This window comes from Mixophyes fleayi, chromosome 9 (assembly GCF_038048845.1).
Source record: "Mixophyes fleayi isolate aMixFle1 chromosome 9, aMixFle1.hap1, whole genome shotgun sequence".
Classification (NCBI taxonomy): Eukaryota; Metazoa; Chordata; class Amphibia; order Anura; family Limnodynastidae; genus Mixophyes; species Mixophyes fleayi.
In genome coordinates this window covers 3502913-3526057 of record NC_134410.1, presented here as the reverse complement: position 1 = coordinate 3526057, position 23145 = coordinate 3502913, and the positions used below count along the sequence as shown (strand labels likewise).

At 42.2% G+C, this 23145-nt stretch overlaps 1 protein-coding gene across 1 annotated transcript in view; it reads right to left on the bottom strand.

Moving 5' to 3' along the window:
- The window catches only part of KLHL4 (kelch like family member 4), a 93881-nt gene extending 77235 nt beyond the window's left edge, over window positions 1-16646 (bottom strand). Inside the window, exon 1 of the mRNA XM_075186233.1 lies at window positions 15564-16646. Coding sequence (XP_075042334.1) covers window positions 15564-15976 — 413 coding nt within the window. The 5' untranslated portion in view covers window positions 15977-16646. The remainder of the gene's footprint in view (window positions 1-15563) is intronic.
- Window positions 16647-23145: the final 6499 nt, after the last annotated feature.

The window sequence follows — 23145 nt, the reverse complement described above, 5'->3', positions numbered from 1 at the left end:
TGTGGTAAAGAAGAAAGGGGCACAGTGTGGTAAAGAAGGGGGCACAGTGTGGTAAAGAAGAAGGGGGCACAGTGTGGTAAAGAAGAAGGGGGCACAGTGTGGTAAAGAAGAAGGGGGCACAATGTGGTGAATCAGAAGATGGGGGCACAGTGTGATGATGAAAAAGGGGGCACAATGTGGTGAAAAAGAAGAAGTGGGCACAGTGTGGTGATGACAAAGCGGGCACAGTGTGGTGTAGAAGAAGTGAGCAATATGTGGTAAACATGAAGGGGGCATAGTCTGGTGATAAAGAAGAGGGTACAGTGTGGTGATGAAGAAAGGTGTAAAGTGTGGTGAATAAGAAGAAGGGGCCCAGTGTGGTGAATAAGAAGGGGGCACACTGTGGTGACGAAGAAGGGGGCACACTGTGGTGACGAAGAAGGGGGCACACTGTGGTGACGAAGAAGGGGGCACACTGTGGTGACGAAGAAGGGGGCACACTGTGGTGACGAAGAAGGGGGCACACTGTGCTGAATAGAAAGAAGAGGGCACAGCATGGTGATGAAGAAGGGGGCATAGTGTGGTGAATAGGAAGAAGGGGCACAGTGTGGTGAATAAGAAGTAGGCACACTGTAGTGATAAAGAAAGGTGTAAATTGTGGTGATGAAGAAGGGGGCACACTGTGGTGATGAAGAAGGGGGCACACTGTGGTGAATAGGAAGAAGAGGGCACAGCATGGTGATAAAGAAGGGGGCACAGTGTGGTGAATAGGAAGAAGGGGGCACACTGTGGTGAATAGGAAGAAGGGGGCATAATGTGGTGATGAAGAAGAGGGCATAGTGTGGTGATGAAAAAGAAGGGGGCATAGTGTGGTGGTGATGAAGAAGAGGGCATAGTGTGGTGATGAAGAAGAAGGGGGCATAGTGTGGTGGTGATGAAGAAGGGGGCACACTGTGCTGAATAGGAAGAAGGGGGCATAATGTGGTGATGAAGAAGAGGGCATAGTGTGGTGGTGATGAAGAAGGGGGCATAGTGTGGTGGTGATGAAGAAGGGGGCATAGTGTGGTGGTGATGAAGAAGGGGGCATAGTGTGGTGGTGATGAAGAAGGGGGCACAGTGTGGTGATGAATAAGGGGGCACAGTGCGGTGATGAAGAAGAGGGCACAGTGTGGTGATGAATAAGGGGTCACAGTGTGGTAAATTAAAAGAAGAGGGCACAGTGTGGTGAATAGGAAGAAGGGGGCATAGTGTGGTGATGAAGAAGGGGGCATAGTGCGTTGAATAAGAAGAAGGGGCACAGTGTGGTGAATAGGAAGAAGGGGGCATAATGTGGTGAAGAAGAAGAAGGAGCACACTGTGGTGAAGAAGAATAAATATAATAAGAAGACAACGGCCCTGATTTAGCAAGGTTATGGGAATGCCAGTTCTGGTAATCCTGCTGCTAACAACACAGAAAACCTGCAATAGTATCTTTATTATGGTATTTGAGCTCAGTGTTTTCAGCGAGAGCTCGCTGATTCTACCCTGCCCGCCTATGAGCAGGGAGGTAGACTCTCCGTAGTGGGCTCGCTACGAGGGGCTGATGGACACATATAGCGTACCATGTTCACCTGGCAAAGAGATTGAGTTGGCCTAATCACCATTTATAAGCTGTGGTGCAAAATGTCAGGCACACAGGTGGAGAGTGGAGATTGTTAGGTACAGGACCACTGAGCATTTAAATCTACTTATACCATTGCTGACCACACTGACCTACCAGTCAGTAGTTTATTTGTATATTCAATCGCATCCACAGCATTTCTGTATCCAAGGGTAAGACATAGAAACTACTCTGGTTAGATAAGTGTGGTGAAAGCAGAGCTCTGCCCTGTTACCCCACTGGACACCCTCTCCACTACACTAGTCTTGTAGGGGGGAATGGGATATCATTGTTTGCATCATTTTGTTCAAAGTTCCCCAACTCTTGCCCTTTATATTTGATTGCATCATATAAAGTTTATTCTTAGATGTGGCCAGGTTTGTTCTGGGTTGTTATCAATGTCCCTAAGAGCTGCTACATTATTCTGTCCCACCGGGAGACAGGAAGTCCTGATCAGCTGGTAGCCAGGTTCTGAGGAAAAGACATGAAAGGATTTATACTTGGATTTGACTCCTACCACATTGGTAGAGGGAGAATATCGGGCCAAGTGACTGGGACCAAGGGACAAGATAAATTAGGTGACTGCAGTCCTTGGGATAGTGGGGTAAGGTACAGTGAGTCTGGTAAACTTGGCTGACATTTGTGGAATACTGTAATTTCTAGCTCATGTGGTTTTACACCTTACTGTGGTACTGTCACATCTGAGGATCTATCTGTACCCAGACTGGGTTGTGTCTCTGGAGCTGGACTGGTAACTACGTGGCCAAAGCTGGGGGGTCCGATTATATTCCTCTGCATGTAGTGAAAGGACTGGTGCCGATGGTGATTCACTAGCAGAGGAGAGCAAACAGGAACTGGAGTGCTGGATCGGACTGTAAGCAGAATGCTGGAAGAGGATTGCTGTAGTCAGACTGGAAGCAGAATACAGACTGCACTGTCTGACCTGGAATAATAGCAAGACTCCTGGGAACCAGATTGGCTTCTGAAATACAACATTGCACTGGCTACTGGAAAGAGCTCCAGGAAGTCCTTTTATAGTGATAGTTGTTTCCTGATTGGAGATTGCGGTCAGCTGGGCTAAAGCAGCACTCTGAGTTGCTGGGATGGATCAGGTGACTAAGTCCAAGATGGCAGCTCCCATGAACTGGTATTGGAGGGAAACCTGGAGTGGAGGCTGTTATCACCTGATTGGCGAAGAGGAATCATGTGACCGAATCCAAGATGGCCACACTCATACTCTGATTCTGGAGTAGAGACAGACTGGACAGCATCTTACAGAGAGGTCTAAAACCAGCAGCGCCTGAGTACTATAGGGGCAACTTGGAAAGGCAACAAAGAGGTAAGTGACAGGACCTGAGAGCCTGGTGTGTGACATGTACTTTCTAACTGATGTTGTCCTAGTGCCTTAGAATCCCTAAAGGTATCGGGCGCCATGAATTGGCACATAAGAAACCTCTAGATGGCAGGCCAGCATTATGTGGGCCAAAACAATGTCTGTTTATTTGGGGAAGAATAACAAATTAATTAAGATAAAGTTTAACTGTAGGATGATATGTAGAAGTCAGTAAATCAAATATAATTATCATCCCAAGCTTCCGACAGAGCTCAGTGTCCAGGCCCTTCTTCCAAATAGGCCTGACAGCTTTAATTATATTCTGTATGTTTCTGCATATTTCAAAATCAAAATGGTTTGTTACCAAAATGCAGCAAGCCCTTCATTTTCCACGGACGTGTCACGTTGAACCTTGTCATAGTTCTTGGTGGTGCAGTTTTAGTTTTCATAGACAGATGCAGCAGGGCTCGCTGCCCCTCTTGTATAAACGTCTCTGACACACAAGGTCGCTCTGACTCTGCCAAGAAACAATCTGGTTTTCCAGAAGAAAAGATGCAAAGGATAATCGTGTGGATGAACTAAGCAGCAGCACAAAATTGTAGAGAAATCTGATCTCCAATAATTGCCAGGGATACGCTAAATCTAATATTTTAGATTCAAGGGACTAATATAGTTTGTAAAGGGCTGAACAAAATGAGTAGTAGTTGAACCTAGTGCAATGTAAATCGCTAATAAAATAATGCAACTTAATTATTTTGATATATTTCCCTATATGTTTCCTACACTGTGAGGAGAGCTGCTATTCACAAGTTAACCTTTTCATTATTATCAGTATGGCAGCGCGTACAACTCACAACACATATGAAAGCTGATTTGCAAACATTTTTTTTTATAGTATAGAATTATCCGGTGAATGCAGATTTGTTTTTTCCATCACTATTCAGAAACTGAAAATACAACCAAACATGATCTGTTGAATTTGCTGAGAAACTAGTCAGGACCAAACTGCACAGATTTTTAAGATGTATTTCACTAGGGTCAAAACACCTTGTTTAAAATCTTCAGTGTCTGCTCTTCTGAAAGGCCCCCAGCTTATTAGCAAATCAGATCATCGGAATGTTCACGGCAGCCAGGACCGGATTAAGGGAATGGAGGCCCCTGGGCTAAGGGGGCCTCCATTCCCCCGTGAGGCCCCCAAATTGAGCCGCCCGTCCCCCGTGAGGCATCCCCCCCCCCACCCGAATCGCTTACCTGTCACTGCAGCCCTCCTTCCGTGGTGCGCTGTAAACTCCTTACTGAGGAGATCTCGCGAGATCTCCTCAGTAAGGAGTTTACAGCGCCGCGGAAGGAGGGCTGCAGTGTCAGTGCTCAGCAGCATTGATCGGGCTGGGGGTGACCCCGCCCCGGACCGATCAATAATGCTGCTGAGGACTTTGAAGGGCCCCCTGGATGCCCGAGGCCCCTGGGCTATAGCCCAGTTAGACCTCTGGTTAATCCGGCCCTGACTGCAGCACAGAATGAGTCAGGAGATTAGTGTGCTGATACTGTGTGGGGCAGTGTCTAATCCTGTGTCTATGTTAGTGAGGAGAGGGCTGCATGTGACAGGGGCAGTGACATGATGTGAGGAGGGGAATGGAGGCAGCAGGAAGCCACAGACTAAGAGTTATATAGTGGAAGGAGCAGGGTCCCCTAGCAGCACAGATTATATCAGAAGATGGGTGATGTGTTAGTGAGGACAGGGCTGCATGTGACAGGGGCAGTGACATGATGTGAGGAGGGGAATGGAGGCAGCAGGAAGCCACAGACTGAGAGTTATATAGTGGAAGGAGCAGGGTCCTCAGCAGCACAGAGTATATCAGGAGATGAGTGATGTGTTAGTGAGGACAGGGCTGCATGTGACAGGGGCAGTGACATGATGTGAGGAGGGGAATGGAGGCAGCAGGAAGCCACAGACTGAGAGCTATATAGTGTAAGGTGCATGGTCCTCCAGCTGCACAGAGTATTTCAGGTTATGTGTTTCATACTTCCAGTTAGTTTGTATCAGACATCTGCAAGCATCACACACTTATTACCCTTCTAAACCTTGTAACTAATACTCAAGCTAACACACAGTATATCCTTCATACTGCTGAGAACTAGGAGCACCGTAAGATAAGAGCTGTATTTCATCCATAATTCAGAAACATTATTAACAGTTCATAGCACATAATCTTTGTCAAAATATGGAACACAAATGTAACTCTTTTGTGTCCAGCTGTGCTTCATTCCTTCAGGAACAAAACAACTTTCACACTCATGAGTTGTGTCATTTGCATGTGGGTAGTTTTATATTTATTTATTTTTCCAGGAAATATATAAGATAAGACCACTGAAATTTTTTTGCAACAAAAATTCAGTGGTCTTATCTTTTGTTATTTTAACATATTAATGCCACGTCAAAAATATACCCCTACATTACAGTTCTTATTTTAATGGGACAGCACAGTTGCTTTAATAGAGGTTCTTTATGGCTATCCGTTCCATAATAAAGGGTCTTATGCAGATGTGCACTAATATATCTAATTTGTGCATAATTTGCACTATATATGAGCCTATATGCTGGATGGATCCTCGAGATCCATATAAATTTGCATATAGGAATAAACGTGTATGTATGAATAAAGCATGATGATCATTTTCATGTTTAAATGACGATGTTCAAATAAAGTGTGACCAGTTCATAGGCTGACAGCGAAAAAATGAGGCGGAAAAAACAGGTTCCCCTCAAGAAAGCCGCTCCCAGCTCTAGGCTACGACAGGGTGGGCTGGAGACCAGAGCCGTAACTTAGAATTCTAGTGCCCTGGGCGAGAAAGACAAATGCCGCCCCCCTACCCCTCAATTTAACCAAATTAACCTAAAATATTGCTAAATTGCGCCCCCCTTCAGTGTTGCGCCCTGGGCGGTCGCCCCTGTCACACAGCCCTATTTACGGCCCTGCTGGAGACAGTACTGCAAGGAAAGCTGCAGAGTTGGGTCCCCCTTCCACCATGTCCACCAGTCTTAACCTGTTCAGTATAGGGCTGTTGGAGGAGGGGGGGGGGGGGGGCACATGTATCAATTAACTCCATTGATACATTGTATTACTTTGCAGTTAGTGGTAAGGTTCCACATCAGGTCTCACCACTAATATAGAGCATCTTTACCACACTCTGGTCAATCCACTCGGTATTGTTCCGCTATGTGCTAGAAGTCTTTTATTTGCGGTACAGAGCAGTACTTTCATCATCCATATTGATTGGGTTTTTTTTTATCCCTTTGGATTGAAAATATGTACCACAAAATGCTACTCCATCTGTACATATTGTGAATCCCACAATCAGTATAGTAATGTCAGTACTGTTACACATTGTTTCAATAAAAAAGCATTTTGTATAACTCGTACAAACAGCCTCTGGGAGGTGGACACGTTACTGTGTTTCCACGTTTGTTGTTAATCCCAGGAAGACATTGTAACTTGGTAGATAGAACTGTCATTAAGGGTTTCGATCTTTTTCTACTTAGCACATTCTAAGGTAATGCAGCTTCTTATACACAGCAAATGTCTGTTTCATTATACAAAATCAAAGATCTATGATATGATAAAAGTACATGACAGAAATATTACAGTTGATCATAAAAGTGTTATATTATGAACATAAATGTGTCTGAATAATTAAACTATCAGCAATGAAATATTTGATCTCTCTCTCGCTCTTAGAAACCCCACCCACCATAATAAGACAGGACCTGATTCATTAATTAAGTCCCGCTGTGGGCCGTAGTTTGTGGAATATACGCCAGAGAACGCAAGTGCATGCAATTCATCTTTGAATGCAAAGGACACCTACGATAGGAAAGATAGAACGGGGTGGGAAGGGAGCATGAACGTAGTCGGTGTACAGTAAGGGAGTGTCTAACTGGAGCGCACGCAGTAGCGTCCGATTCAACCTTTGGGCATCTCTAAGGTACGTGATTTCCAGCCGCATCACTTGCACCAGCTACAGGTCAGGTGTAAGTGCTGAGTACTAGTGATGAGGGCTGTGTATACAGCTAGAACATGTGTTTGCAATTAAGAGAACCTGGAAAAAGACATATTGGGCCTCATTTACAGTCGGACGCAAAGTCCGTTTTAGGCGCATCGACCACAAAACCTCTATCACACATGTGCAGCAAGCACCATATCCACCTGCATCTTGGACACAATTTACACTTGCAACGGCTTGCAGCTTACACGAGGGAAAGAGCGGGACGCGGAATTGTGAAGGCGTGAACTTGTATAATATAGACACAGGGGGTGTGACCCCGTAAGTAAATCCTGGATACAGTGAGGCACAGACACAACACACATCAAAAAAGGGCTAAAAATGTGCGTCAGGAATTAGGTGGCGCAAGTAGTTAGCTAGCTGCAGTAACTGCTCGCAGCTCGGTAGGGTATTACAAGTGGGACGCAACTGGGATTGCATGCCACTCGTAATACCCTACCAAGCTGCGCACACTCCCACTCCTCCACGTCTTAGAATCTAAATGAGGCCCCTTATGTCCAGTAGACATTAATAACATCCTAATAAATTTATTCCGTGTTAAAAGAAAAATTAAAGACAAAACAACCAGGTTTTTTTAAAAATGTATCTTCATTAATGATTATGTTATTAACAAGTGTTAAGTTATTTATTTATTTTGATGGGACTTTATATTGCCCATATGCATTGTATGTGTCCTGCAGTGTGTATGGCCATCTGCATACGGCAAGTGCCGTACAGCCAGAGCGTACTTATAACCGTATTCAAACAGAAACATTTCTTCAGATCTTCTTGTACTGGAATACAGGAGCACGTGCATGCAATTTCCATCCATTTTTAAAGAATGCAAACAGCGTTCACGTTGCGTTCCTTGATGAGTCAGGCCCACAATGCCTCAGACTAAAAGTTACCTGAAAACTAACATTCCAGTAAGGGATACAGTTGGTTCTCAGAACATCTACTGCAGCAATACACAGGTGCATGCTGGGAGCTGCCACCAGATCCTGCTGTAATATTCTGCTTGTTGTGGACCAGGCGGGCGATTCACCATGTTCTAAAAATGAAAATGTGTCTGCATTTCGTCAGAGCAACTTTAATGTTATTTCCGCATAATAGCAGATAGCCGGAGTTTCGTCTGAATTAAATTTAAACCAACACGATCCATACGTACTGTTCTCTCTCCTGCAGCGACGGCCTCTGTATCATTTTCTTTCCACGGACTGACTGATGCTCTAGGTAGAAACTTGTCAGGCGAAAAAATGTCGATTGTACGTTTTCATTACAATAGTGAAGAACTCTTGTGTAATGTGGGAAACCTCAGGGTGTGTATACAGCTAATCCTGAGCTGCAGTATTACAAAGCTCTGTGGCAATGTGTGAAGAACAGTCTGCCTTCAAGAAGACTAATATATGTTTTAGATTATTTTATTCTTTAATATAATACAGAGGATATAAGCTGGAGAGATGTGCTCTCCGTCCGTGTGGCTACAGATTTTGCAACAAATTAGGCCGCAGCACGGAGGTGCAAATTTCTGGCCATATAACCTTTTGAGTTCCTCTTGAGTTCCGCTCCTGACATTTCTCACTGTATTTGTAAATTCCACATTTTTGTCTATAAATAAACTGAGTGACGACTGTGGCAATTCGTTGTGGGGTGTGAATTCTGAGCAGAATAAAAATGACAGTGTGAATTCCACTTAGGGCCTAACGTGAAATTCCACCGAACAAAGGTTCTGCAGGAAGAGTTGTGAAACTTTCTACATGTGACCTCTACCCCCCTCTTTACAAAGATATAAATCCAGTTTAAAGGGAGAATTAATAGGTGACTTGTAATTTACACCTGGTAAAGAAACACAGCACAGTGGCTGCAGTACCACATGTGACCAGTAGTTGAAGATAGAGAACGAAAGAATCATCTATTTCCTGGGGCAATATATTGTGTCTTAGAGACTTGCATTATGTCATGTTACTATATACATATAACCTATCCTGGGGCAGAATTTATACCTGTGCCATATATTTATCCCTTCCCTACTCCCAATTTCCTTTACTTTATTTGCCCTCTTGTCCATTGAACAATGCAATCTTGTCTCTATATATATATAACATTTAATCATCGGCTTTGCATTAGAGATGCTAAGGCTCTGTTCCTCGGGAACCAAACACACCCGAAATTAGGGGATCCGAGTACCGAGCCGAGCGACTTTTCGGATTTGAAAACGAGGCAAAACATCATTGTGACGTTGTCAGATCTCGCAAGTTTTTAATTCCTTTTTAAGATCCAGCATAGGGGGGGTGGGAGGGAGGGCGGACCCCAATTGTTCTTTTCTGCCACTGCAGTGTGCCAATGTATCCTAGATGTGCTAGGAACTGCAGTGTGTTTGTGTCATTGCTCTGTCGCTTACCATCCAGCCAGGTGCTGCAGTATTTGTCCGAAAGTGTATGAAAATAATATTGTGATCTGTGAGGTGGTCAAAATTGACTGCAAATGACTTGAAATTAGTGTTATTGAGGTTAATAATAATGTAGGAACAAAAAAAGAGCAAATTTATGTGATTTTTAGCATATTTAGTTTTTTTTCTAAAAAATCCAAAACCAAAACACACGAGGGCGGTTTTGCCAAAACCAAAACACGAAGCTAATCCAGATCTAAAATCAAAACCAGTTCAGTGGGATCAGTGAGCATCTGTACTTTGCATTGGACAAGGCTGCATACACACTACAGAATTGGACCGACATTGTTCCGTAGCTGAACGACATTTTTATACAGTGACACCAATCAGCTAAAACGATGATCTGTGCTTCGGAACGATAATCGATCATCGTTCCAGGGTACACACTACTGTGATATCGCGCCAATCGGTCGTTTATCATCTGATTGGCTTGATAGTCGGCTGAAAACACAGTAGTGTGTACATTGTACGTAGCAGACTTCATATTTAAACACAAGAAGGATCGTCTCAACAATGGAAGACATTTAAAATAAAACGGATTTTAGCTGGAAAAAGTAAAAAAAACAAGTTTATCCTTGTTTTACAAGTTAAATCTGAGTTACTATAATGTGCAGACTTATCATATTTGATCAATGAAAAGTGAATTATAGATTGAAAGTTAGTTTGAGATTTTTCATGGTTAAGGGTACGGTCACTGCGGCACATATGGTGTCTGTGGATAGGTTGGGAACTGATCTGACCGTGTACATTGCCAAAGTAATTATGGAGAAATTAGTCACCCCAGGCTCTCCAGCACATTGACACTGCGCGGTGATGGGTGACCTGATTGTACATTACCAGCTGGAGCCGTGTATAATGAGAGGAGTTATGTGTCCTGGCACAGATGTGAGATCTGAATTTAAACTCATGTCCGTATGTTTGTACCAGAGGATGGATACAGAGGATCATTGCACGTTAAAATTCCATATATTCATATCCCCAATTAATAACAGGATGATTTGCAATTCCTTCTTGTTGACTTCTGGTGAAAAAATAAGCATATATAAGAACTTTTCTAACCTATCTACTGGTGAACTGGAGATTTAGACCAACGTGTATGAAAAGATATAATAGTAATATCCCCCACTGCCCTCCCTTTTTGTTTTGGTTGGCAGACAACCATAGCTACTCTTCTTAATAAAGATATTCAGGTTCTGGTTGGATTTCTTACTTCCTGGCAGTTTGGAGGAGACAGTAGTGAAGGTCACCTGCTGGTGACAACGCTTCTGGACGTGGTCCTTGTTCCAAAAACAGATCAATGTTTCATGAACCTTTGATCACTATTATTTCTGTTTGTTGTGTTTCTCCACTTCCACCATGCTCCATTCAAACCTCCAACTGTTACAATATAAACACTAACTGAACGATACGTTCTCCTGCTCGCAGCGCCACATTAGGATATGGAATACGTTACTGTACCAGCGCTAGTCAAATATTTAATCTAATGTTGTCCACAAATTCTGTGATAGTACAGGTTATATCAGGCAATGGGCCCAAAATGACCATGATGACCGATAATGATCTGATTGAAGTTGATAGGATAATTATTGGGCGTGTCCACAAATCCGATTAGCTGATGATCCCTGCGTGTGCGCAGTCATCTCCTAACTAAGCCACCATGCATCATGATATTGGAAGCGATCCAGCCATATTGTCCACCACCCATGTGTGATCCTGACACTCGGCTTTCGGACCGAGTCGCATGAACGCAACATTATTGCAGATACTTTAGGAGAAAACAAAGAAACATAGTGGAATATTGACAACAAATTTCCACTAACATGAAGCTGAATTATTCCTTATTAATACACAACAGAAAATTCACTTCGTTTTCAGTGAGAATCAATTTCAGTGAGAGCCAGTACCTCGTTAACACAACCAGTACCTCATGAATATATGGTGCCTCGTGGCTCATGTCACTAGTCCCCAGCTGCATTCTCATTATTAATGGATCAGCCCACAAAATGGCGGCCTCCATACTGCATTAGAGGCATGTGAGACTTAAAGAGGAGCACGCCAACCCCCTCCAAATATCACAACGTTTACTAATCCATGTAGCACTCACTAATCCTTTCTAATGCACTCTCAGCGATTGAATTCTACCCGTGAAACACCACCAGCAAATATAAAGGCTTATGCAATATCACACTCGTGGGAAGAAACCTGTAGGAACCAATCAGATATTAACTTTTATCAGCCTAGAGCAAGTTATAATATAAAGACAGCCCTCATCAGTTGCTACAGGATACATGTCATTTATACTACATGTGTCTGCTAAAATAACCGCCGTGGTGTTCCCTCCCATTTACCCCTTATATACATTAAGGGCAGCATGGTGGCTCAGTGGTTAGCACTTCTGCATTACAGCACTGGAGTCGTGAGTTCAATTCCCAACCATGGCCTTATCTGTGTGTGTTTTGTATGTTCTTCCCGTGTTTGTGTGTGTTTCCTCTGGGTGCTCCGGTTTCCTCCCACACTCCAAAAACATACTGGTAGGTTAATTGGCTGATATAAAAATTGACCCTAGTCTCTCTCTCTCTCTGTGTCTGTGTGTATGTTGGGGAATTTAGACTGTAAACTCCAATGGGGCAGGGACTGATGTGAGTGAGTTCCCTATACAGCGCTGCAAAATTAGTTGCGCTATATAAATGATGATGATTCAATTCGGCACAAGGTGTCTCCAGAATGTCCATAAAGACAAATCGCATCAGAGATTTTACAGGAATCTTCGCTCAATTTTTTCTCACACCCCATAGAGGTGAAGAGGCAGAAAAGTGAGTGGAAATTACCACCATAATGGCTGACAATATGCGCAGCTGAATATCGAAGGCGTTGTTCAGCGACACCTCGCGCCGAATTGAATATCCCTTAAAGTGTCGGTTCCTCAGCTCCCCTGACCTTAATACCCAATTACTTTATTTCCATTCTGTACTCAATCCCAGGGCACCTAGACTGCACCAATTGTATAGGAACATTCAGGGTTTTATTTTCCAATATTTGGGAACATTTATAAAAACTAGCAATGAATGGTGTAAATGTAACAGAAATGTCACAAAATAAGTCTTAAAACGATGACATTGTGTACACTGAACAAATATGTCACAAGGGGAGAAAATGTCTCAAGTTACATCATGTACATCTTTTCCATCGACTTTTCCTACTGATACAATGTATTTATTTTCCAAAGAATATATTTCTAACCAGATGTTTTTTCCAGATAAGTTTGCTGTATTTCCCCAGCTAGACTTTATAGCTGTCCTTTGTTATCGTACCTCTAGCATTGCAGTACTGTGTGCTGCAAACATGCGGGTCTTATCACCAATCCCTGCTCTATTACCTGTTACTACTGAATATCATGTATAGATCGCAGCAAATGTAAAGTCATTGCTTTGTAATGTTCCACATCCTTATCAACAAAAGCCAGACAGTTCTATCACACTGTAACATAACAATGCCCAAACTATCCCCATCCTCCTTGACAAAATCAACAGAGCACTAACTTTTATTACTAAGTACAATCACTCTTTAATCTCAGTGTCACAAGCCTCTTCCTGTTTTCACTTTCCTGTGTACAAGACAAATATGCAGCTTTAGTGCAATCATTAATTCTCCACGCGTGTGTCACAGCCTGGCTGAGCCCCAGGGGTGATGGGTGAAAGTGTCTTTAGGAGGAAGATCATGATCATATTAATAGCTAAAGTGAAAATCTCAGAGCGGTTATTTAAGATCCCCCCCCCCAAAAAAAATTAGGATGCACTTTTGAAGAAAGACCTGGATGCATGGGGGATTCAAAGTTTTATTTTCTAGAGCTGTTATCGAACTACAAGTCTCAGCAAGCTACTGGTTGCCTACCAATGGCTTAAAGGACCCTGTTCAAATTCTATGGAACCCAAAGCTGTTTTACTATCATCATCCATTTATATATATAGCACCAATAATTCCGCAGCGCTGTACAGAGAACTCGCTCACATCAGTCCCTGCTGCATTGGAGCTTACAGTCTACTTAACAGCAGCCAATTAACCTACCAGTATGTTTTTGGAGTGTGGGAGGAAACCGGAGCACCCGGAGGAAACCCCCGCAAACACGGGGTGAACATACAAACTGCACACAGATAAGGCCATGGTAGAAGTCTTCTGATATTTATAATTGGCTGTCACTGAAACAAGATTTAAAGAGGCGGCCATTTTCCCCGACCTCTAATAACCTCAATCCTGTAACTCTACTTGTGCAATTATGTTTCAGTGTTGAACAACATCCCACCTGAGGGTAAACATTCAGTAAATCATTTTTATAACAACTTGCCAACAATTAATAAGCAATGTAGATTGTAATCTGCAGTTAATAAAAATGGTCATTGATAGTGCCAAAGATATTAAATTGTGAAGGAGAAAACAATTATTTAAATATATGTACTAAACATAAAATACAATTATCCCAGTGCAATGGGCATGCCACAAACCACTAGTTTACATGAACTAAAAAATTATGTTAATCGCCAAAAACAAAATTTGCATCCAACTCAACATGACCCCCTGATTAAGTACTCACTGTTGTACTTTACTAAATTTACAAATAAGTCTGCTAAGTATGCTTCCCCACACAATTTGTACTATATTAAGTAACCAGCTTTAAACCTTATCAATAACGGTTAGTCCGATTAATCAATAATGGTATCTAGCCCTGTTTATTCATTAAAAAGATGATCATTAGTTGTGCTAAAATAACATGTAATATTCAATCCTGTCTTAATACTCACAGTTCAGTTATCTGAGTGCCATAAAGCAAAACTGCTGAGAACTTTGTTTGAAATACAAATGTCTGAGTCTGTAAGTGTATATAACATTTGTCCAAAATTATGTAGCCATTGTTCTTGTAACAAGCATACACCACCACATCTGATTGGTTGGTTTTGACTTATATTACTTGGGAAGAAAAGTAATTTCCACAGAAAAAAATAAATAAAACTTTTTCTTAACTATAATATTCTGATTGTAGAAATAAGATTCCTGCCCACTCTGATAAATCAATATAAACTGCACAGGTATTTTCATGGATGGAATATATTGCTTATTTATTAATATGTTGGTCAATGCATTAAATGGATAATTTATATTCTGCATTGGTCAAAATTGGCAGAATAACAAAGATGAGGTTTAGTTAAAGAAGTAAAATTATGACAGTGAAATTATTAAGTTTAATGAAGTCAGAGAGGAATGGTTCAGCACCAGACTATTTTTAGCACCAATCCTGTTTATTTCACATGACTTACTGTTGCAGTGTTATCTGGTGTTTGGAATCTTGTAACACATTACCCCAGGAAGAAATTCAGGGAGGGGAGCTGGCTGGAATGAAGAACTGATAACTTTAAGGCATTGTTTTGATCTCTTCCTGGCTAACACTGTATCCTGTACACACTTTAACATTACACAAACATCAGCATTGTGTCTCAGCCAGACATTTGGTATATGTAAGTGTACATCTCCCTGCTGAGTCTAATGACCCATAATGTACATATCCCTGCATCTTGGCACACTAGAGGTAGACAATAATCCATCTCTAACAGTCCATGAATCAGAATACACTGGTACAGTTTATGAATCACTTGGCTATCTGCATCAAGACAGCTGAACAGTTGCACTGTATAAGTAGAATTTTAATAGCCCTGTAGCTCAGAGCTGGTGTTCTGTCCCCCACTAATAAATCAGAGCTTCAGGCAGCACAATGGGAAGAGTGAAGTTATTTCATTTCTCACATCGCTCAACGCTAATTGCGCCTATAAACAAAGTAATAGTTAAATCAAGACGAGATGCCAGATCACACAATCTGCTCGTCCTCCATCTTATCCCTTTGTGTTGGTAGATCCAGTCTTGGATTCCTTTTGTGCAATGGGGCTGTATCCATCCCCTTTCAACGAAATGGGAAAGGAGCTATATTAGTCTGTGTTAAGCTAAATGCGCCAAGTTCATGTTGTTACATTGTAGCAATAAATAGAACGTTGCAGTCAGCAATGGATACAATGTATCAGTGGTAGGTAATATAAACTGCGCGCCCTGGATTAAAGCATCAGAAACCAAACTCTTACCTGTCAGTAGCTGCCTCCGGGTGGTCTTGGGGGACTATCTGCACCTCCTGTGCGCTGCTGTCCTCTACTCTCCCCAGCTTCTCCTCGGTGCTGGCTTTGGGGATCTCCTCGCTCGCCTGTAAGTGCTGTATGAGGTTTTGCTGGTGCCAGGACGGGATGGATCGCTGGTGTGCTGGAGTTGGACCGGGTACTGGTGCCAATATGTTATGGACAGGGCTGCTGTTTTTCTTCAGTCCGTTCCTGTCCCGCGAATGGCTTTTCAGCCTATTGTGAACCGGTGTCCCCCTGTGCTCATATCCTTCCTGTATGTACCCCCCAGATCCTGGAGATCCTTGAGAGGGGTGGCTGAACCACCTCCAGCGCAGCCTGAGAATCTGCTTCACATCAAACTCTTTCTTCCCAGACACTGACATTTTTTTTGCAGAAAATAGCCAATTGCAACCCGGTAGTTTGCAGCAATTCTGGGATTCCACTGTTAATTCAATGCTCGGTTTCCTCTTGCATCAAGGCATCAGCATCCAATACTTCAGCTGTGTCTGTAGCATGCTGCAAACACCTCCAGCCCATGCTAAGCTCCTGCTAACTGTGTAGGTGGGATCCCGCACTGACAGGATGATGAGGTCAGACCTTAAACAAGTAAATCAGCTTAGTACAGGAAAGTAGCTACTTTAACACCAGCCAGCTGCTCGCTCACTCCGGCAGCTCTATTACACAGGCATTTAAATACAGAGCCCGGCTCACATGATCTCCTGAGAGTCCAGACTGCAATTTAAAATGCAAGGAAGCACGTCAAAATATAGTAGCACTGGCTGGTTAGAAATGCCTGGATTGATGGGAGAAAATGCTGCATGCCTGCAAGCCACGATTCACACCGGGGGGAAGCTGTCATCTCCTTGTGTGCTGCTTGTTATGATGATTCAGGAGAAAATTATTCATTTATTCCCCAGATTTGCGTAAAGTTTGAGCAGAAATTTTACACGTTGGAAAAAGGCAAATGAGTTTGATGGAAATGAAAATGCAAATAAACATAAGTAACATTCCTAAAAGCTGCGCAGGAGAGATGAGCAAGATTGTGGCAACATTTTGCAGAAGTGGAATCGCACAGTGCAGCAGGACATTCCGCACAGGCGCAAGTTATGCTTTTTTTTCTCCTTTATTGAATGGAATTTATTGTCTGTGGTTCTGGTTCGGATAATTACAGAGGCAATTCATTCTTCTCTGTGGTGCGATTCCAATGCCAGACTAAGTAAAGGATGGTAGCAAGAATTAAGGAAAACACCTAACACACAGGGACCTATTACCAAGCCCTAACTCCTTCAAATGCTCAACTTTTCACAGGCTATAAAAGCTAATTTAGTGATAGGACAATTTATCAAAGCCATAACGCTGGAGGCATGATAGATTTATTCAACATTCACTAACTTAACGCTTAGTACCGCATCCCCCCATAGATCTCTATGGGTACAGCAAAATACGAAATTCCGAATATGGCACTAAGCAGATTTAGGGGGTCTATTTATGACCCTAGCATGGTAACCCTCAATATTTATCACTGAAAATCGCTATTGGCACATAAGCACCACTGCAACATACTATGCCAATGCTGCTCTGGGAGCATTAACCTTTGATAAATAACAAAAAATGGTGATGAAGCCTTTTGCCGGTGTTTACACTGGCGTTTTGAATCTTCACCTCTTCTTAAACAGACCACATAATTTTATTTTATGGCCAAGGGGTTACAGTGGGGAGACGCAGAGCCGTAACTTAGAATTCTAGCACCTGGGGCGAGAAAGACAAATGCCGCCCCCCTAGCACTCAATTTTAACTAAATGAACCTAAAATATTCTTAAATTGCGCCCCCTTCAGCGTTACGCCCTGGGCGATCGCCCCTGTCGCACAGCCCTAGTTACGGTCCTGGGGAGACGTTACAAGCTGAGCATGGATGGACTGTCGCAATAGGTAGTGAAGACATTCACCTCTGCAATAAGCTAGCACCAAAAAATATAACCGAGGAGACAATACTTTGCTAGGACAGGCTATATTCGTAAGCACTCTCCCGGCAATCAAAGAATGGTGAATTGCTCTGAAAACTCAGAGCAAATGCGAAGAAAAATATTGTTTAATATCCGGGAAACACCTCGAAAATTGATAAATAGCCCCCTACATTTGTAAGCAGAGCCATCTTTATCTTCTGCTTCATGTCATTTTATGTAATTTGTTTATATTATGATTCCCCTCAATGCACAACATTGTAATACGTTGGTGCTTTATAGATGAAGAAATAATAAGGACAAATCCCACATAAGAAATGAGCGATGTTCCTCAGCCAAATGAAACCAAAAATTTGTGGAACAGTTTTGAAGATGTTGCTCATCTCTACAGTGCGTTCTATATCCTGGATTATCTGAGATTGTTCACAGGAAATACTGTATATAGATTAAGGTTCTAGCAGGAAGAGAACATGTTATCTCAGCTGAGAACGCTGCATTATTGCAGATATCATTGTAATATTTCAGTGGCTTCTGTATAATGAAACGCTAAGTACTATGTTACCCAAGAAATTGTGGAATTCAGATTCAGAAACTGCAGGATGTCATTGATGAAGTGTAGTAGATGTGCTTAACAAACCACCTTTCCTTTGTGTCGGTGCTCCAGAAAGGCCTTTATCGTTCTCAAAGGGTATCTTAGAAGAGCTCTTGGGTGCTTGGAGAGGCACAGTGTACACAAGTGGAAACAGCACATCCAACATCCTTCCACTTAGACTATTCTTTAACAAAATAACCTTTTTTTTTTTTTGTTTTGTTGCCTAAATATTGCTTCCATTAATCACCAGAGTGTAGGGATATGAGTGTATTACATGTGGCAGTGTTGTGCTTTGAACCTTTTATATTACATTGCTTAGTACAAAACCGGTCTCATAAAAGGGATTTGTGGGCCACATGGCAACATTTACCCATATGTACATGAAGCAGACTATTTCTCATCCTCTCCAGCTTACTGAAGCTCCCACTACTGTTCAGTCAGTGGCTGATGTTAAAGTGACCAAAAGGAAGCAGCCTACAGTGTGAAACTATCAGGCTATTTTTTGGTTACTAAGACAGCAGCCAAACACTGATCACTAGAGGGAGCTTCAGTAAGCCAGAGGTGAGAAATTGTCTGCTTCCCCAAATACATAGAATTTTGGGCTGTTTTCAGATGTGTCACATTAAAAGTATAGACTGTCAGCTCTGAGCTGGAGCAAAAATGTACAAGCAATTGTAGAAGGGCGCACCAGTGCGACTCCTTTATATTTTCATAGGAAAACCCTAACTTGTTCAACTCTTCCTCATGGTCCGTTCAACCTGCTGCTCCCATGTCCTACAGACTCATTCACTTTGGTGGATAACGTGTGCAAATCAGGGAGCATGAGCGCTCCAAAGCTTTTTTACACCTTTACCTCCCGCCAGAATAATTACAGGAACATTTTCCTCCTCTTGCGTCAGCTCTACTCCAAAAAGAACATTATGGTGACAATTTTAAGATTCAGAGGTTTATGTTGGATGTACATTTTAGTTCAAAGTGACTTCTCTGTTAAAGAACAGTCAAAAACATAGAACATACTAAAACTCCAAGTAAAACGCTCTTTACTCCACCTGTAAAGGACCAGCTACAGACATCGGATAGGACTACACCATCAAGACTGACAATTGCACATTCTTTTTCACTTACTTCAACCAGCTTTTTGCTAAAGGTCAAATCAATTAGGACTAAGAGACCTCCTCTGTATGCAGCCTTTATAAGGACCTAACTCCTCCCAATCTTTGCACGAGCCAAGGTGGAATTTCATTTCTCAGCTGTTGGTTCAAGAGTCTGGTTTTCTTTGCCTGTTCATAGACTTTGGCTTCATTACTCACGATTCCACCTTCTCCAACCCATCAAATTCAGCTTTGTCCCTCACTATTGGACCTTCTCCAACTCATCAATCTCTGCTTTGTTCCTCACAATTCTACTTTCTCTAACCCATCAACTTCAGCTTTGCCCCTCATAATTCTACATTTTCCAACACATCAACCATAGCTTTGTTCCTCACGATTCTACTTTCTCTAACCGATCAACTCCAGCTTTGTCTATAGATTGTAAGCTTGCGAGTGGGGTTCTCTTACCTCTCTGTCTGTATGTATTACCCAGTATTGTTTTATTAATGTTTGTTCCCAATTGTACAGTGCTACGGAATTTGCTGGCGCTATATAAATAAATGTTGATGATGTTGTTTCTCACGATTCTACTTTCTCCAAACCATTGAGTTTGGCTTCATCCCTCGGATTTCACCTTTCGCCAAATCATGGACTTCAGCTTTTTCTCTCACAATCTGTCCTCTCAGAACGAAGTGGCTTGGCCGGTCCTGGTGTTTCTCTGATAGCTGCCTCAAACAAATGGTTCTCTCCTGGCAGTAACCATCATCAGCGACCCGCTGAATGAATTAAGGGAATGTCCTACTAATGTCCCTTTTTCTTGAAATTTTGGGATGTCTGTAACTTAGAGGTGCAGGAAATAAACAGGGAGGGGGGATTTACTAAAGGTTGATTTCACATCTTTTTTTTTTTAAATCAGACAAATTTGCTCTTAATTATTAGAAAAAAGGCAGTTCTTTAGAGTGGGCATTCATAGGAATTTTGCAGCTGCCATTTGGTGTTGTCCTAGTGCCTGCTGGGAGTTTTTTTTTCTCAATTTAAAAGCACAATAATATATGCAACACCCAATGTTATTATTCTCACTATTACAATTTAGGACCATCCAGAAGTACCTTATATGTGATGGATGGCATACTATACAATTGCAAACGTATGCAAGAAAGGTTTTTGCATCTAAATGATTATTTTATAAGCAGGTGTGTTGTGTCTTTTTGTGAGTAGAAGTTAATGTTTTCTGTTTCTCAGTTAGCTCCTCTCCTTCAAGTGCATTTTGCTACTTAGAACGTGAATGAACAACTTGTTTTGTATTTTTATATTTTTCCTTTATCTCAGAATTTTATGTTCACTCTCAACAACAATGGCTTCCTCTGAGCAACGGACCGAGGATTAGAAAATAAAGAAACTAAAGATAAATTACTGTAGGAGAGCAAGGGAAGGATTTAAAGATATTTCATCTAATGCTTGAAGCTCATATCTCCTGTTTCAAAAACATTGTTAAGACATAAAAGCTGAAGGGAACTGTTGACGTCAAGACAAGATCATGAAGACTCAGAACAATCTTTCTTGTAAACTGGTCATATATCCAAATAAGAACTCACATAAACTGCAGAAGGGTTTAGATAACACTATAGCAAAGGTCCTCAAGTCCACAGTACAGTGCGGCTTCTACAATAATGATCTATGTTGAAGAGTTGTCAAAAGAAAACCTTCCTACGACCTTATCACAAAAGTCAACTTCTGATGTATACTAAATATAATCTTTAGATTAGACAGAAACGTTTTGGATCAGAGTGCTGTGGACCGATGACACAAAGATTCACAACCCTTACCCTAATATGTCTTGATGGAATGAAGAATAGATTGAACTGGGCAGCATGATGGTGGCTCAGTGGTTAGCACTTCTGCCTCACAGTGCTGGGGTCATGAGTTCAATTCCCAACCATGGCCTTATCTGTGTGGAGTTTGTATGTTCTCCCCGTGTTTGCGTGGGTTTCCTCCGGGTGCTCCGGTTTCCTCCCACACTCCAAAAACATACTGCTAGGTTAATTGGCTGCTAACAAATTGACCCTAGTCTGTGTGTGTGTGTATGTTAGGGAATTTAGACTGTAAACTACAATGGGGCAGGGACTGATGTGAGTGAGTTCTCTGTACAGCGCTGCGGAATTAGTGGCGCTATATAAATAAATGGTAATAATAATAATAATAATAACTACATATGAATAAACATTAAGGTCAAACTTCTTCTCACTGGCCTTCCCCTCTCCCACCTCAGGTCTATACTCAACGCGGCTGTGAGACTCATCTTCCTCTCCCGCCGCTCCTCTTCTACCTCCACTCTCTGTCTTGCCTTACACTGGCTCCCCTTTCCCTACAGAGTCTCTTCACACTCACCTACAAGGCCCTCTCCCACTCCACTGCCTCTTACATCTCCAACCTCCTCTCCATTCACACTCCATCCCGTTCCCTGCAGTCGGCCAATGACCGTCGCCTCTTCTCTGCCCTGATCACCTCACCCCACTCCAGAATCCAAGACTTCTCCTGGGCTGCCCCTCTTCATTGGAACGACCTCCCTCGCTCTATCCAGCTGTCCCCTAATTTGGGCTGCTTCAAATGGGCTCTCAAAACTCCTCTTTTCCTCAAAGCCTACAGCCATCCACCTAATCTTCTAACCATACTTGAATATCTTACCCTCTCTCTCCCCCCTCTCTTTATCTAGATCCCCTCCTCTAACTCCCTCTGTGCCTCCTGTCTGTTTACCCTCCCTCTAGGATGTAAGCTCTTATGAGCAGGTCCCTCTTCCCTCTTGTTTCTCTACCTCTTCTTCCGATTCTACGTCACTATGCAAGCTAAGTTTGAAGTGTTTGAAGTCCTGGTATTTGTTTAATGTCTGGTATTGTTTCTACCCTTAATGGTCTTATGTCTGTCTCTGCACGGCGCTGCGGAAATGTTGTGGCGCCCTATAACTAAAGGCGAATAATAATATAATAACCATAGGAGCTAATGTCCGGCTGTCAGTGAACAAATCAAAGCTGGAAAGTGGTTGGATAATTAAACGACACAATGATCCAAAGCCTCATTCAAATTCAGCCATGAAGTTCGCACAGGAACGTAAGATTAAGGGTTCGCAGTGACCTCTATAGTCCCTGGACTTATATATTATTGAAAATCTGTAGGGAGCTCTCAAATATGCAGTGAATGTAAGAAGATCTAAGAATATTTCTGAGCTAGAAGAGTTCTGCAAGGAGGAGTGGGAAGAGTTTGAGTAGTAGAAACTGACACAGAGGCCAACACAAAAGAAACAAGGACATATCTCCTGTCCCATGGTAGATAACTGTTGTTAAATGTAATATTTGTGGATATTATAGATATCATCTTAATTAACCACCAGCTCATCATTTTCTGGCTCATTTGTCCTTGTTCTAATATATTTTCCCCATCACGTTTAAAGAAGAGCACAAATGAAGGCATTTACTTTAAAGAACATTAAACTTGCAATGTAAAAGTACATTAAGGGAGTTGGTGTAGTTGGAATATTACCTATCAGTTCAGAGAGAGGACACTCTTTATCACACACTTTATAAATGTAAAGAAATTAAACTCATCTTCCGTAATATTTAGTTGTTTCCAGTTGGACGTCGTAACCTGATTATATGTTGGCTGCCAGGATCAGGATTGATCAGATACTTTGTCTAAATTCCATGTGATGGATTATGCTCTGTTTTGTATTTACATATGGGAACATTGTAGTGGAGTTTCGCTGCTTACAGAGACCAGTGTTACCTTCCTGAGACCGCCACATTTTTCTAAAGACGGGAACAGTATCCACCGCAGTTACAATTCAGTAAATAAAAATTATAAGTGTTCGGGAAAGATTGTGTTCCTCCAGGTTATATGGTGGTGGCTACCTACTG